The 17,034-nt window shown below is 35.2% G+C and overlaps 1 protein-coding gene across 1 annotated transcript; it reads left to right on the plus strand.

Moving 5' to 3' along the window:
- The first annotated feature begins 12,928 nt into the window (after positions 1-12,928).
- Positions 12,929-16,394, plus strand: LOC132932907 (uncharacterized). The gene is made up of 3 exons (XM_060999254.1): positions 12,929-12,983; positions 13,996-15,950; positions 16,077-16,394. The coding sequence occupies exons 1-3, from the start codon at positions 12,929-12,931 to the stop codon at positions 16,392-16,394; spliced, it is 2,328 nt and encodes a 775-aa protein (XP_060855237.1).
- Positions 16,395-17,034: the final 640 nt, after the last annotated feature.

The following is a 17,034-nucleotide window of genomic DNA, read 5'->3' on the forward strand; positions in this document are numbered from 1 at the left end:
TTAATTACTTGAATAGACAATAGTAACATAACAAACGTATAGTATGTTGTGCTTAATTTATTACAGTTCAAGTGAGTTAATTGGTTGAGGTAATGTATTATGATATGACTATACTATATGGGTAGGTTTTGAGCCCATGTCAAACGATTATGTGGTTAAATATTAAATGTATAATAAAATATTTCAGTTGTTAGGTTAGTCATATTATGTATATTAATAGACAAAATATAACTTATTATGTATTTAATTAAATTCTGGAAGTTAAATTGTATTATGATATGACTATACTATTAAACTATTTAATAATTAATATTTAATTAATACTATTTTATTATCTATACATTTATTGAGCGACCCACCTATATTATTTAACAAGGGCTCCATTATATGGTTCTTTACTTGAATAGACAATAGTACAATATAACTATATAGTACCCACTTAATTCATTACAGTTTTTAGGTGACTTGAATGGTTGAGGAAATTAAAAATCATAATGCTGCAGATATCATATAATACAATATTAATAAACAAATAGATCTTCATATATTTCAGTAAAATCTGGTATAATGATATGCCTATACTGTTTGATATTGCTTATGTATAGGTACGTTTAGTAAATAAACAACAATAATTAATTTAGCGGCATCAAATCGTTATTACTATATACAGGCTTGAACATATGCGTCGGAGGGTTAGATTCTTTTGAGCATTATGATTTAAGAGTCATAGATTTGACATCAGTTTTCAACTCGATAGGTAGGTAAGTAGGTTTAGGCGTATGTGCGGATGACTTGCGGGTCGTGGTTTCGATGCCGGCCGCCGCAAATTAACGACAATCCCGATAATCCGAATTTTTTTTTCCGTTATTTATTTTTGCTATCACTTCCGCCTATATTATTCGTAATTAACGAAAATTTCAATATTTTTTTCGAAATTCGAGTTTTACATCCTTTTCGAACTCCATACAGTTCCGTTGAAACCTTATTCGCGTTCCCTCCTAGATGTATATGCTGCTCGCGGCCGCGCTTCGTTCGCGACGAGTCCCGGGGGCCGATTGACATCGCGGAGAGCTCCGCCGTCGTGTCGCTATTACTATCTTATACAGGCTTGAAACTATGCGCCCGAAATGTTTTGAATTTATTACTTAATTTTGTGTTTTCGGTGACAGTAATGAACGTTATCCGCGATTCGACGCAGTCGGATTGCATACCTGACGAAGTTACCCAGCCGTCGCACACTGTCCGCTATCCGACGAAGTCGGATAGCCTACCCTTATTACTACGGCGAACGTCATTCGAGGTGACTGACCTGCTAGACACCCATAAAAAGACGGAGGCTATATGATTTTTATGGACCCCCGAAATGTTTTAAAAATTTTTTCACGGTAAAGAACGCTGTCTGCTATCCGACGCAGTCGGATTGCATACCTGACGACGTGACCTGGCCGTCGCATATTGTCTGCTATCCGACGAAGTCGGATTGCCTACTCGGACCACTAAGGTGACTGACCTGCTAGACACCCTAAAAAGACGATGGCTATATGATTTGCATAGAATCCCGAAATGTTTTGAATTTTTTTTTCCGTTTTCGGTGGCAGTAATGAACGTTGTCTACGATTCGACGCAGTCGGATTGCATACCTGACGACGTAACCCAGCCGTCGCACATTGTCGGATGCCTACCCTTATTACTACAGTGAACGTCATTCGAAGTGACTGACCTGCTAGACACCCATAAAAAGACGGTGGCTATATGATTTGCATAGAAGCCCGAAATGTTTTGAATTTTATTACTTAATTTTCCGTTTTCGGTGACAGTAATGAACGTTGTCCGCGATTCGACGCAGTCGGATTGCATACCTGACGACGTGAACCGGCTGTCGCACATTGTCCGCTATCCGACGGAGTCGGATTGCCTACCCGCACCACTGAGGTGACTGACTTGCTAGACACCCTAAAAAGACGGTTACTATATTATTTGCATAGAACCCCGAAATGTTTTGAATTTTATTACTTAATTTTCCGTTTTCGGTGACAGTAATGAACGTTGTCCGCGATTCGACGCAGTCGGATTGCATACCTGACGACGTGAACCGGCCGTCGCACATTGTCCGCTATCCGATGAAGTCGGATAGCCTACCCTCATTACCACGGCGAACGTCATTCGAGGTGACTGACCTGCTAGACACCCATAAAAAGACGGCGGCTATATGATTTTCATGGAACCCCGAAATGTTTTACAATTTTTTTCAGGTTTCACGTTTTCACGTTTTGAACGTTGCATACCTGTTGCCGAGACATATAAGTCCAACATCGAGGTAGTTGACTGACCAACTAGACCCCAAATAAATCGAGGTGGCTATATGATTATCCGAAATATTTGAATTCTATTACTTGATTTGGCGTTTTTGAAGGCAGTAAAAAACTTACAGCTCTCCGGTTAACTTATCCACTATCCTTATCACAAATCCACCATTCTTATCATTAATCCAACATCCTTATCAGCAATCCAAAATCCTTATCACTTATCCAATTTTCTTATCAATATCCACCGTTCTTATCATATCACCCATACACCGCGTCGGCTTCGGTTGACGACCAGACCACAAGACCACTGCGGCTTCCGACATCGAAAACACTCATAACCAACACCGGGGGGTCTGGGGGTCTCCCCCAGCGACGCTCGGAGTGCTAGTCTTATAGTATAAAACAGAAACCCGAGGGCGCCGCCTGTGTCGATTTTTCGTACCAGCGTAAGAGACTACCAATGAAAAAATTCGACGGGCGGTCTCCCGGCGGCGGCGGAGCCGTCGCCGCGTTATCACTCCGTCTTATCACTTTTCGCGATTTTTTTCGAGATTTTCAAAATGTCTTCATATTTCGAGTTTTACCCCCCCGGGGGTCCTCTGGTGGCCCCGCTCGGACCTTATTCGCGTTCCCCGCTAAATTTACGTACCGCGCGCGGCCGTAATTTTTTCTCGGCGGGCCCGCCGCGGTGGCGATTACGTGCAAACCGAGCTCCGCAGTCGCGGGGTTTTTTTGCTGTTTTTTTCGAAAATTCGAGTTTTAGCACTTTTCGACGCGTCTGCCCTCCCCGTTCCTGACTTATTCGCGTTCCCCGTTACTTTTATAGGTCGCGCGCGGCCTCGCCCCGTTTACCGGTTTAGTGCACGTGTTGTGGCTTAAATTGATTTAGTTACAGCAGTCGTAATATAGGTCCACAGTGTTACAGTGTAAATCCAACAGAATAATATTATTTTACATTTTAGTTTTTTTCTGTAACTTAGCGATTGTTTGTGTATTCAATTCAATTTATTATGGAACCATTAGCTACAGGTAAGTTACGTAACGTTTAATATATACGTTTTACCGAGTTATACATAATATTTACCTAGATAACTATTAATAATAATAATAATATATTTGTATCACGAAAATGATATATAATTTAAGTTCACTTCCAAGGCTTTCCAAGCATTAAAAAATGCAAAATATAATACTTAATACGGTATTCTATTACCTTGTTAAAAAAAATGTTGCCCATATTTGCCCGATTTTGTGTAAATAAATTCTAACTGAGACGACCTATACCAATTTCACTTGAAAAAAATTGCTTTATTTTTTTTTTTGGAGGGAGGGTGGGTCTAGTGTAACTAAATATTTAAAGGGGTTTTAAGAAATGTACAGTATTCCCATAAAAGAGGAATATACAAAGTGTTTAAAAAGTTTGGTAATAGTTATTAGATTTAATGAAACTGATAAACAATAATATGATACTATAATTAATGAGTTTATTAAAAATGTTACTTTACAAAGGTGTAGCAGTGTTTACACAAACAGTAATTAAAGCATTTCCAAACTTTTTGAACACATAATTTATGTACTATCTCATGTCTGCATTAATTATTGCTAATTTTGATAGTAGGTACCTACTATAGAAATATTATGTTGATGAAAACAAACGTCATAATTAGTTTAAAAATGTTTGTATAGGAATGAATTCGAGCACTGTTTTGATATCAAGACAAAAATTATATGATATAATTAAAAGTTCAGGATGTGAGACTATTGATGAAAAATTTAATTTGATAAAAATCGAAATAGAAAAACGAGTGAAAAACTGTGAGCAAAATGATTTGAAAAAAAAATTGTCTTATTTCAAGTCTGAATATAAACCTCGTTGGGAAAAGGCACATAGAGTGGAAGAACGATTTATTATAGAAAATAAAAACTGGTTAAATGCTTCTATTAAATTTGTATCTTTAAATAACCAGAATAATCGTGGTCGTCCAGTAGTGGCATTTGAGATGAGTAGTGAACGAAACAAGCGGAAAATAACTCAAGAACTGAGAAATAATACGTCTGTTAATGTGTTAAGTCATGCAACACAGATGAGCTTAAGAGCATCGGGACAAGTTGAAGCCGCTAATTTACTGAAGGAAATAACTACATCCACTCCCACACGTGCCAGTAGATATAGAAAAGTATTTAAGAAGCAGTCTGAACAAGCACCTAAAAAACTATCGGGTGAAGATGCTCTAGCTATTATAGTAGATTCAAAGCTATCTAGACATCAGTATAATATTATTCGGATGAGTGCCCCAGATAAATTTCCATCATACAAAGTCGTACAAGAAAGTAAAAAACAGTGTTATCCAAAACCAGAAAACATACGAGTAACTTCTACAAACGCAGAAGTTTCTTTACAAACATTACTTGATCACACAGTAGAACGATTATTTTTAGTGCAAAAGCCTGTTATTGTCTTACTCCAAGAAAATGAATTAGATAAGTTCGTTTTGTGTTCAAAATGGGGCTTTGATGGCAGCTCTGGACATAGTTCATATAAACAAGCTTTTTGTAGTCCCGAAGCCAGTGATTCGGCTGTATTCATTACAAGTATAGTTCCACTTCGCTTGGTAAACGGAGACCAAATTATACGGCAAAACCCACGTCCTGCATCAACTAGATATTGTAGGCCTATAAAAATTGAGTTTATAAAAGAATCTACAGATACATCTATAGCGGAGAAAGAAAAAGTTCAGAGTCAAATAAATAAGTTAATAAATAGTATTGTGACTTTTGATAACAAATCATTTATTGTAACTCACAATTTGATTTTAGCAATGGTTGATGGGAAAATATGTAATGCACTCACAGATACGACATCAACACTTAAATGTTTCTTGTGTGGTGCAACATCGAAACAGTTTAATTTAATTGATGAAATGGTTAGACGAGAGGTAAAAACTGATAATTTATCTTTTGGGATATCAGTTTTACACGGGTGGATTCGTTTTTTCGAATGTCTCCTCCATTTGTCTTACAAATTACCACTTAAGAAATGGCAAGCTAGAGGAGATGTGGAAAAAAAAATTGTTTTAGAAAATAAGCTAAGAATCCAAAAAGAGTTCAAAGACAAATTAGGATTACTTGTGGATAAACCCAAACCAGGATTTGGAAATTCTAATGATGGGAACACAGCCAGACGTTTTTTCCAAAATTCAGAAATATCTGCCGAAATCACAAAATTAGACGTAGAAATAATAGAAAAAATACATATAATAATGATAGTAGTAGCTAGTGGACACGAAATAAAAATCAATGAGTTTCGGGAATACACGTATAAAACTGCAAAATATTTTGTTGAGAAGTATCCGTGGTATAATATGTCACCCACGATGCACAAGTTTTTTATACATGGACCAGAGATAATTGAATCGGCTTTGTTGCCAATAGGACAGTTGACTGAAGAAGCCCAAGAAGCGCGAAATAAAGATTTCAAAAGATATCGAGAGCATAACTCTAGGAAATGTTGTCGTGAAAAAACTAATTTAGATATATTAAATGTATTTTTATTAAGTTCAGATCCAGTGATTTCAAGTAAAAGAAAATTGCTGAAGAAAAAAACACAATCAATGCCAATTGAAGCACTCGCATTACTAAAATCACCAGATATCCGAGTCTCTCTTCAATATGCCAAAGATAGCGATGATGATGATGATGACGACAATGATAATGATGATGATGATGACGACAACGATAATGATGATGATTATGACGAAGATAATGACAGCAATGAAGACAATGAAGACAATAACCATGACCAGTTTTAAACTTAAAACTTAAAATAATACATTTTTCTAATTTTGTTAATAAATTAAATAAATAAATACCGTATATACTTTATACCTTATGTTAATACTATGTAAACGACTTTGTATATGTCTGATGAACAAATATAAAAATAATATTAATTTTAGGGATATATTTTTTTACCCTATGATTTAATGCCAGCTTTTGATGTCAATTGCCCCACTGTGGCGTCGGTGCGGATGACCCGGGGTCGTGGTTTCGATGCCGGCCGCTGGGATTGATGATAATTTGCGGCGGCCGTGTTAATTCTGAACTTTTATTTCGCATTTTTTTTTTCGTCATTTTCTTTTCGCTATCACTTTCGCCTTATAAGGATACACGGATTTAACGAACATTTTACGTTTTTTTTTTTAGTCGGACCTCCCCGTCGAAGACTTTTTCGCTTTCCCCGTCAGATTTTAAGGCCGCGCGTGGCCGTACTTTTTTCCCGGCGGGCCCTCCGTGGCCGAGACGACGTGCTTTACGTCCGCCACCGTCACCCGCGTTTTTTGCCGATTTTTTCAAAAATTCGAAATTGAGCCCTTTTTGACACGTCTGCCCTCACCATCGAAGACTTATAGGCTTAAGAGTCATAGATTCAACTCCAGTTATCAACTCAGTAGGTAGGTAGGTAGGTAAGGCGTAGGTGCGGATGACCCGGGGTCGTGGTTTCGATGCCGGCCGCCGCAAAATATCTTCAATCCCGGCGGCCGGCATCGAAATGATAATCCGTATTTTTTTTTCCGTTATTTACCTTTTGCTTATCACTTCCGCCTATATTATTCGTAATTAACGAAAATTTTAATATTTTTTTCAAAATTCGAGTTTTACTTCCTTTTCGTACAGTTCCGTTGAAACCTTATTCGCGTTCCCTCCTAGATGTATAGGCTGCTCGCAGCCGCGCTTCGTTCACGACGAGTCCCGGGGGTTGATTGACATCGCGGAGAGCTCCGCCGTCGTGTCGCTATTACTATCTTATACAGGCCTGAATATATGCGCTCGAAATGTTTTGAATTTATGACTTAATTTTGTGTTTTCAGCGACAGTAATGAACGCTGTCCGCGATTCGACGCAGTCGGATTGCATACCTGACGACGTGACCCGGCCGTCGCACATTGTCCGCTATCCGACAAAGTCGGATTGCCTACCCGCACCACTGAGGTGACTGACCTGCTAGACACCCTAAAAAGACGGTTACTATATTATTTGCATAGAACCCCGAAATGTTTTACAATCTTTTGCGTTTTCGGCGACAGTAATGAACGCTGTCCGCGATTCGTCACAGTCGGTTTGCACACCTGACGAAGTTACCCAGCCGTCGCACATTGTCCAACATTCACAATCCACTATTCTTATCATTAATCCAGAATCCTTATCAGTAATCCAAAATCCTTATCACTAATCCACCATCCTTATCATAAATCCAAAATCCTTATCACTAATTTTCATAAAAAATCCATCATCCTTATCACAAATCCACTTTTCTTATCAAAATCTAAAATCCTTATCACTTAATTTTTTAACAGATCCCTATCACTAGACCTCTGTATCACCCATACACCGCGTCGGCTTCGGTTGACGACCAGACCACAAGACCACTGCGGCATCCGACATCGACAACACTCCTCACCAACCATGGGGGGTTTGGGGGTCTCCCCCAGCGACGCTCGGAGAGCTAGTCTACTATATAAAACAGAAACCCGAGGGCGCTCCTCTGACGATTATTTGAACTAGCGTAAGAGACTACCAATGAAAAAATTCGATGGGCGGTCTCCCGGCTGCGGCGGAGCCGTCACTGCGTTATCAACGCTCCCTATCACTTTTCACGATTTTTTCAAAATTTTCAAAATTTCTTCGGATTTTTCGTCTTTACTCCGTCCGAGGACTCTCCGCGTCCCCCCTCGGACCTTATTCGCGTTCCCCGCTAAATTTACATACCGCGCGCGGCTGTACTTTTTTCCCGGCGGGCCCACCACGGTGGCGATTACGTGCAACCCGAGCGCCGCCGTCGCGGGGTTTTTCTGCCGTTTTTTTCAAAAATTCGAGTTTTAGCCATTTTTGACACATCTGCCCTCCCCATTCGCCCCTTATTCGCGTTCCCAACTAAATTTATAGGCCGCACCCCGTCCGTGGAGAGAGCCTTCGTGGAGAAACCCTTCGCCGTGTTCGCGGCGTCGTCACGTTTTCAACGATTTTCGAAAATTTTCGCCGCGGGTCGCCCGAAACCCCCTTTGAGAGGTCCGACCTCCGGGACGGAGACGTATTTGCGTTCCCCGCTAAATTTATAAGCCGCGCGCCACCGTACTTTCTCCGGTACGAGTCCCGGGGCCGCGGGACGACGCCGAGAGCCGAGTGCCGATATCGCCGCCGTCGAGTGGGTATTACTATATACGGGCATAAATACGTGCGTCGGAGGGTTCGATTTTTTTCGCGAATATCGCGTTTTCAACGTCCGAGAGTGGCGGAGAGCCGGTTGTTCGCTGAACAAAGCGGTGGCATCGCCCGCTCAAAAGCCCTCTGCGGACGTCGAATCCTCGTGCGTAATTCGTCGGGACGGCGAAACGGCTTAAGAGTCATAGATTCGACAACAGTTTTCAACTCAGTAGGTAGGTAGGTAGGTAAGGCGTTGGAGCGGATGACCCGGGGTCGTGGTTTCGATGCCGGCCGCCGGGATCGAATTTAATTTGCGGCGGCCGTGTAAATTCGGAATTTTTTTTTCTCGTTTTTTTTTTTTACCTTTATTTACCTTTCGTTATCACTTCCGCCTTATCAAAATATTCGTATTTAACAAACACTTAACGTTTTTTTTTTTCAAAATTCGAGTTTCACTCCTATTGGAGACTTCGGACCTCCCCGTTGATGACTTATTCGCGTTCCCCGTCAGATTTTGAGGCCGCGCGTGGCCGTACTTTTTACCCGGCGGGCCCTCCGTGGCCGAGACAAAGTGCTTTACGTCCGTCGCCGTCACGCGCGTTTTTTGCCGTTCTTTTCAAAAATTCGAAATTTAGCCCTTTTCGATACGTCTGCCCTCCCCGTTGAAGACTTATTCGCGTTACTTGTTAAATTTATAAGCCACCTGCGGCCGTACTTCCTCCGGGACGAGTCCCGAGGCCGCGGAATGACGCCGAGAGCCGATTGCGAAGAGCGCCGCCGTCATGCGGGTATTACTGTTATAAGCCAGGTAGGCTTACAACGAGTTTTTGTAGAAAGTAAAGGTAACTCAAAATAAATAACAATTTGTTAATTAATTAAGTATATTTTTAAAATAAACACACACATATCGACAATGATAAAGTACGAGTCATACGCTTGTTGTAAGACTGTTCGATCTACTGCCCTTTACAATGCACTTACATATCTGAATTTATGTTATAATTAAACAGTTTATATTCGCACTACATACTTGTGTTACTTTCCTTATGACTATAATGTTTTGCACAATTGCACAACCATTCACATAACCCTGATATCTGTTCATTGAATATAAAGTATTGATTAGTACTATGTGTTAATAATATTACAACGACGTAGGTGGTCTTCTACACCTCCCCTACCAGACGAAGGATTATACTTCAATAAGAATAATCTTTCGCCCTTACAATTTTCTTAAACTCTAGTGGTTATTGGTATTAATTCTTTCCTGTTAACTATATGTATGTTACTTCTATTATTAGTTTTACAATTTTTATATATATAATAGCTTAGTATTATTATTACAAATGCAATTATATAATATAAATATTGATATATAGTTCGTATAATTTCCTTTTCCTTATATCTAATTTCTATGTCTACTAAATCGTCTACCTCATCTAGCGATTGTGATATATCATTACTAGATTTATATATATTTTCGCGTGATTTTTCCAATTTTAAATCTTCGAGTTTTGTGTAGTTTCTAATATTCAATAATGTTTTCGGTATTTTAGACCATGGCACTATATCTATATTCCTATTAGTTGACAAATGTTTTATTGGTATTAGGACTGAATCAGATGTAAAAATCCTACAATCCTCCCTTATTGAAATTATCCTTGTCCCTGTTAAATGAAGTTTTATACTTGCTTTTGCTTCCTCACAATCTAATATAACATTTTCTCTTGAAACCGAATATATCCATGCGTTTTTAAATTTAAATTTATGAAATATGTTTTCTACTAACGTAATATGTCGTACATGACATGTTTTTGGTATTTCTACTGGTTCTAATAGTAACTTTACTTCACATACTATTCTTTCATGTCTATTGTATATTGCTTGTCCTCCTGCACACAATCTATAATTTTGGTGTTCCTCTGTCCTATATGAAATATAATTTTAATAATCTTTACTTACAACTAAATAATCCATTTTTGGGTTTATGTACATATGTAATGAATCGTTATTTCCACTTACTGGTAATGGTATTAAATTATATAATGTAAATTCGTAATTATCAATTAAAGGTATCCTTATCAACAATATTAAAGTTTTATTTTTATATATACATACTACATCGGCTATACTTAATAATGTATGAGCTCCTATTATGTCCAATAGAACTGGTAATCTCTGGTGTTTAGGTATATCGTTTTCGATTTTTTTTAATTGTTCTAAAATATCTTTCGGTATTAAAACACTAGCATGAATAACACCCCCTTGTGCTGCTGTTACAATTTCTCCTAATAAATCTACTTCAAATAACACCTGACTTATCATTAAATTAAATAATATAATCTGTTGTTCCACCAATTGTTCTAACTCTATATCCATTGTTAATTCATTCATATTTTTTCATAATTTATTAATATTTTTCCAAAATTTTCATTTAATAATATTTTTTCTTTATTTATATTAAAAAATGTATTATTATAAAGTTCTACATTTGACTTAACTGCATAAATTTGTTCTTTTATAATATTTAATACTTTATAATTACTTGAATGTAATTCCGAAATTTGAGTAGAAAATTTATCCGCATCTTCCTCTGTTAGAGTACCATATAATTGTTTATACATATCCCCAACAAAATTAAACCAACCCCTTTTTTTTTCGTGATGTGGGTGTAGTTCCTAACATAAGAAAATACTGATTTTTCCTTTTTTCCACTTCTTCTAGTAATGAGTTTATTGTAGTATTCACATCATTACACTTAGCATTTTTTATTACTTTTGTTACGTTTCTACATACTACCCTAATAACAAAAAAATATTGTTTTAACGTAGTAATTATTAAATCATAATTAGTTAAATTTACCGAAGTTATTATATTCCAATTTATATTTGTTAATTTTAACTGTCCTTCATTCTCGTAATAGAAACCTGACGTATTTGGTACTTGAGATATATTGTACGTACTGTCTGCCAATATGATATCTAATATTAATGAAGTTTCCAAAACTAACCTAAATAACAAACAAAATTCTAATTTAATATTTACTCATCAAATGCTTTCACATTGTTAATGTGAACACGTACATTTTTATTGTTTTTCCGTATTGTTATGTTCTCATTGTCATGCCACTCTATTACCTCATATGGGCCTTCCCATTTAGATGCTAATTTATTTTTCATTTGATTATTTTTAAGTAATATTTTTTTACACGATCCTTTCGTTAATGGGTTCATCGTTTTATCGTAATTATCTTTGCTTTTATTTTTACTTATTATTATAGTGTCACGTGCCACCTCGTAACACTCCTGCATTCGTCGTTTCATCATGAATGAATAATCGTCATAATTGTATTGCGGCTCTACCGGTTTCGAAAATGAATTAGGTATTCGCGGCGGATAACCATATATTAGTTCAGACGGTGTATAGTTTGTACTAGTATGAATCGACGTGTTATATGTATACATAGCATATGATATTAACTCATCCCAATCGTTTAACTTTTTATTTACAAAACTCCTTAAATATTCCTTTAGCGTCCTGTGTGACCTTTCCAATGCCCCGTTCCCTTCCGGGTGGTATGCCGTAGTGTGAATTTTTTTCACCTGTAGTAATTTGCACACGTTAGCAAACACTTTACTCATAACATTTTGGCCTTGATCGGTTAGTATGGAACCTGGTATCCCGTATGTACAAATCACCTGTTCTACGAAATGTTTTGAAATAGTATTTACATCCGTTGTTTCTAAGGGTATCGCTAAACTAAATTTGGTTAAATCATCTTGAATAGTTAACAAATACTCCTTGTTACTAATCGTTTTTAATAATGGTCCTACTATATCCATGAATATTTTTTCAAACGGCCTCGTAGCCGTTGTTGTAATTCTTAACGGATGCTTAGTTTTCCTATTACTTTCTTTATTTTTTTGACACAATTCACAATTCTTTATATATTTTTTTACTTCCGATTTTAACCCCTTCCAATTAAAGTTTAATTTAATTCTTTTGACTGTGCGGGCTACCCCTAAATGTCCGCCTAATTTATTCTCATGAAATTCCTTAATAATTTGTAACTTTTCCTCGCTTGGAAACGTTTGATTATAGTCAGAATTATCTAAAAAAATTTGTATCTTTATAACTGTGTCGTGAAAAGTCATTTTTATCATTGCCGTAACGATTTCAAAATTTAGGTTACAAGTCTCGTATTCTATACGTAGAATTGCTAATTTTTCTATATCATACTCCACACAAAATATTTTTACCTTTAATAAGATTTCAAATAACTGTTTATAACTTGGCACTAATGGGTATTTCTCTGCAATAATGAAAAAAATATCTTCCTATCATCACAACCACTTATTTTTATAATTTGCCCTATTTCATGTTTCTTTTGTTTCTCCTCCTGAATATTAAATTGCTTCGCCATGTATAAAAAATCCATAGCTAATTTACCTTTAATCGATAAATCCCTTGTTACTGGTAACCAGTCCCTATTTTTGTGTGCAGTAGTACACACAGTGTGCAGTAGCAAATTTCAAGTGTGCAGTAGCAAATTTTCTAGTGTGTAGTAAAAATGTTTTAATAGTACTTAGATGAATAATTGTTAATATCTAAAAAAGTAAAATGATTAATTTTATTCACAACCAAACGTACCGACCGACGACGCCACCTGGTGATGCGACAGTAGGTGACCCTAAAATGTTGACCAACATGTAGTGGGACGGTAGTCGCCACAAATTCTAAGATCATGTCTATGGTGCAGCTGATTCGAATACCAATAATTAGCAACAGTGATAACAGATATATTAATTCATGAAATAATCATAGATTAATGATAATAAATATATTTTTATTAAATATATACGCTATACAGTATACAATATACATTATAGTTATAGTATTATACTACTTGAATGGTTTAATATCTATGAAATTAATGTGTTTTTAGTTTTATTAAAAATTGTTTTACCTATATAAATTATAATACAACGTTATTGTTATGTCGAATAAAAAAAAATGTACACTGCAATATTGGCTAAAACCGAAAACAACCAATGACGATACGAGTACAAGTAAGTCATTTTGTACTAAATTAAATTCTCTGACATGTAGTAAAATTATGGTTACCAAATTCTTTAATTACCTATTTAGAAAATAATTAAATATGAAAATGAAATCTATTGTTCAATGTTGTACACCAAGTGTACAGTTGTACACTGTACAATATAAATTATAAACAGCCGTGAATAATAAAATTAAATTTGGTTATTCCTTAGATTCGGTTAACAACAAGACTGACAATAATACAATTCAAAAGAATTCAAATCAAACGAGTAGGTATCTTCATAGTTCATACCTTAATACTTTAGAGATGAGTGTTTTATTTATAATTAGCTTGGGAATATTATTCCTATGCATTTTTTTATAATAAAATAAATAATGCTTATGCCTTAAACTAACAATTAATTTAATTTTTGGTAATTTTAATTAGGTGATGTTAATTGTAGTTGTGATGGTAATTTAATAGAATGTGCTTCAAGTAATGTTTCTCAGACTAATGGTGATAATTATGATGAAGTTTCTAATACTTTTGTTGGAACAAATCAGGATTACTCATTTATTCAATTGGATCCTTGTTTTGAAAAAATAAGTTCTGTTATTGGTAAAGGTAGAAAGTTAATTCGATGTAAAATTTGCTTAAGAAATCAAAATACAGTTTTAAAACACACCAAATTGCGCAATAAAATTCCTCCTATTTGTAGTGAGGGTGGAACAGTTCCTAGAACTGCTATTTTAGAAGCTCATTTAAAATCAATTGAACACACTGAATCTGTAAAAGTAGACCACTTACGTACTTTGGCTAAAGTTGAGCTCACTCAATGTGCACCTTTTGATAAAATGTTTTTGAACCAAAATTCTAAAAGAGCACTTCAAATTGCTAAATACATGTGCACTGTTTTCAACGATGCTATGAGAGGAACTCTTAGCGCTTGGTCATGGCCATCTCGTGAAATTGCTTTCATGAAACGTCAATCATTGGATATAAATAAACCTTGTGTTAAATGTACTGTTAATGAAGGAGACTTATTGTATATTACTCCAAGTAACCATAAAGAGATGTTGAATTGTATTGTGAATTCAGATTTTCAACGGATTCAAACCAAGTTAAAAACATGCTTAGCAATCTCACTTAGAGTTGATGGCTCAGTAGATAGGACACAGGTTGATAATATACATGTGATGGCAAAAATTATAACTGCTGAAGCAAATGTTGAACTTATATTTATAGGATTTGAAGAACCGGAGTCAAAAGGTGCAGGTGGTTATTATAATGCAATAAAAAAATGTATTGAACGTTTTATGCCATGGACAGATTTTCATAAAATTTGTTCATCCATTGTAACTGATGGAGCTTCTATTAACACAGGTTCTAAAAATGGCCTTTGGAGTATGTTTAATGTTGATAAACAAAATGACAAATGTCCCCTAATACAAATATGGTGTGCTGTTCATCGCAGTGCTCTAGCATGGGAGAATATGACATCAAATGTCATTGAAATAAAAAAAATTATTGAATTATGTTCATCAATATCTACATATTTTCATCGTTCAGGACTCCGCTCTAAAGAATTACAACAAATAGCAAATGATAATAACATAAGTTTTATTAGATTACCAAAATATTATGAAGTCCGCTGGACTGAGTTCACTTATGGTTTACTTTACGCAATTTTAATAAATTGGAGAATATTGGTTCATTACTTTCTCAAACAAATCAAAGATAAGACTGATCAGGAACGCATTTGTGCTGGTTATCTGAAATTTCTCACAGATTTTGATAAACTTAAATTATTATGCCTTGTTACTGATCTTGGATACTTGTATTCTAGATTCCAAAAATTAATTCAAGGTGATAATATTTTAATGTTTGATATAGAAGATCAACTTAATCTTTTAAAAAATAGAATAGGGTTACTCCAAAAATCAGCACTTCCTGGAGGTTGGTTAGAAAAATTTAGTAATGAGAGTATTTGCTTTGATGCCAGTATTGGACATTACAAATTAAATGGTATAGATATATTTAAAACAACTCAAAGTAGCAAATCACACAGACGCAAAATTCATCACTTATATATAAATGACAGAAAATCATTTGAAGCAATAAAAAATGAAACATATGCATCAATTCTTAACTTTTTAGAAGATAGATTTAATTCTCTAGAATGGGATGACTTAAAACCTTTGAAAATATTAAATGAAAATATTTCAGACATTCAGTTGAAAAAATGTCATTCCATAATTTGCCCTGATTATCCATTGCTTAATTTTCTTTCTTCGTATCGTGAAGCAACAGCTAGTTGTTATATTGAAAATAAAAATATTTCAGTTGATTTATTGAAAGTTGTTTTGAAATGTGAAGACTGGGAATCTCTTGCCATATCAATAGTATGTTAAAATAATTATATTTAAATGTTTTACTTTATAGTTAATTATTAATTAGGTATTGTTTAATATATTGACATATTGTATAATAACTTATTAATTAGGTACTTTTATATACTATGTTAACAGGCACGTATTTTAGCTATAAAACCACATAGTGCAGATGTAGAGAGAATAATATCCTACTACAATATTCTCAAAGCCCACCATAGATCCAGCCTAGCACCTGAAACAATTAAAAATTGTCTCCATGTTAAAATAAATATGTGCACATTAAGTGAATTTGATCCACGTGAAGCAGTTTTGTATTGGTTAAATTTAAAAAAAAGGCATGACAAAGCTCATCCGATGGCAGAAAAACAAAGTTGGTATCAAGGAGTATTTTATGAAGCTGATTCAGAAACTTCTATAAATAAATCAGAAAGTAAACAAAGTGTTCGTTTTTAATAGTATAAATATAATTTATGTTTAAGTTTGACAAGTTAAATTTATTTTATAAGATTATAATATTGTTTTAAAATTACAATATAGAAAAAGTATTATAATTAGTTACAAAACTTGATATTTTTACTTATATTTAGTCAACACCTGCAAGAATACATTGTAATATTATAATTATAGCATCATATATTATTTTATAGCAGTATCTACAAAAGGATAACAAATTTCAATACTTGGTTCAAAATAAGTAAGTGAGTTGTGTACTGTAACAATGACAAAAAGAAGTTAATGTTTACTACTTACAACATTGTCTAGATATGCTAAAAAAAAAAATAGAAGAGTGTAGTAGCAAAATTTACTAAAAATAGGGACTGCTGGTAACCCTATGTGGTAATCCTCATCCGCTTCTAATAGTGTCCCTTTTACTTCTTCTATGCTTTTATTCACTATTTTTTTACTAGCTAACGCTTGATTAAAATTATTGTACGTTATTTCTTCCTCATTAGCTGCTATTAGTATTCGACTTAATGCATCAGCATTTTGATTTTCCGTTCCTTTTTTATAAACTATCTCATAGTCATACTCCTCTAATTTTAGTCTCCAACGAATTAATCTCGACCCGGGGTCTTTGACATTAAACAGCCAG

The sequence above is a fragment of the Metopolophium dirhodum genome, chromosome 1, assembly GCF_019925205.1.
Source record: "Metopolophium dirhodum isolate CAU chromosome 1, ASM1992520v1, whole genome shotgun sequence".
In the NCBI taxonomy this organism is placed as follows: Eukaryota; Metazoa; Arthropoda; class Insecta; order Hemiptera; family Aphididae; genus Metopolophium; species Metopolophium dirhodum.

Coding starts and splice junctions, on each gene's coding strand:
- LOC132932907 (XM_060999254.1), top strand. CDS start 12,929: ATGTATAAAAAATCCATAGCTAATTTACCTTTAATCGATAAATCCCTT. Junction 12,984..13,995: donor CGATAAATCCCTTGTTACTG/GTAACCAGTCCC, acceptor AATTTTAATTAG/GTGATGTTAATTGTAGTTGT. Junction 15,951..16,076: donor AATCTCTTGCCATATCAATA/GTATGTTAAAAT, acceptor CTATGTTAACAG/GCACGTATTTTAGCTATAAA.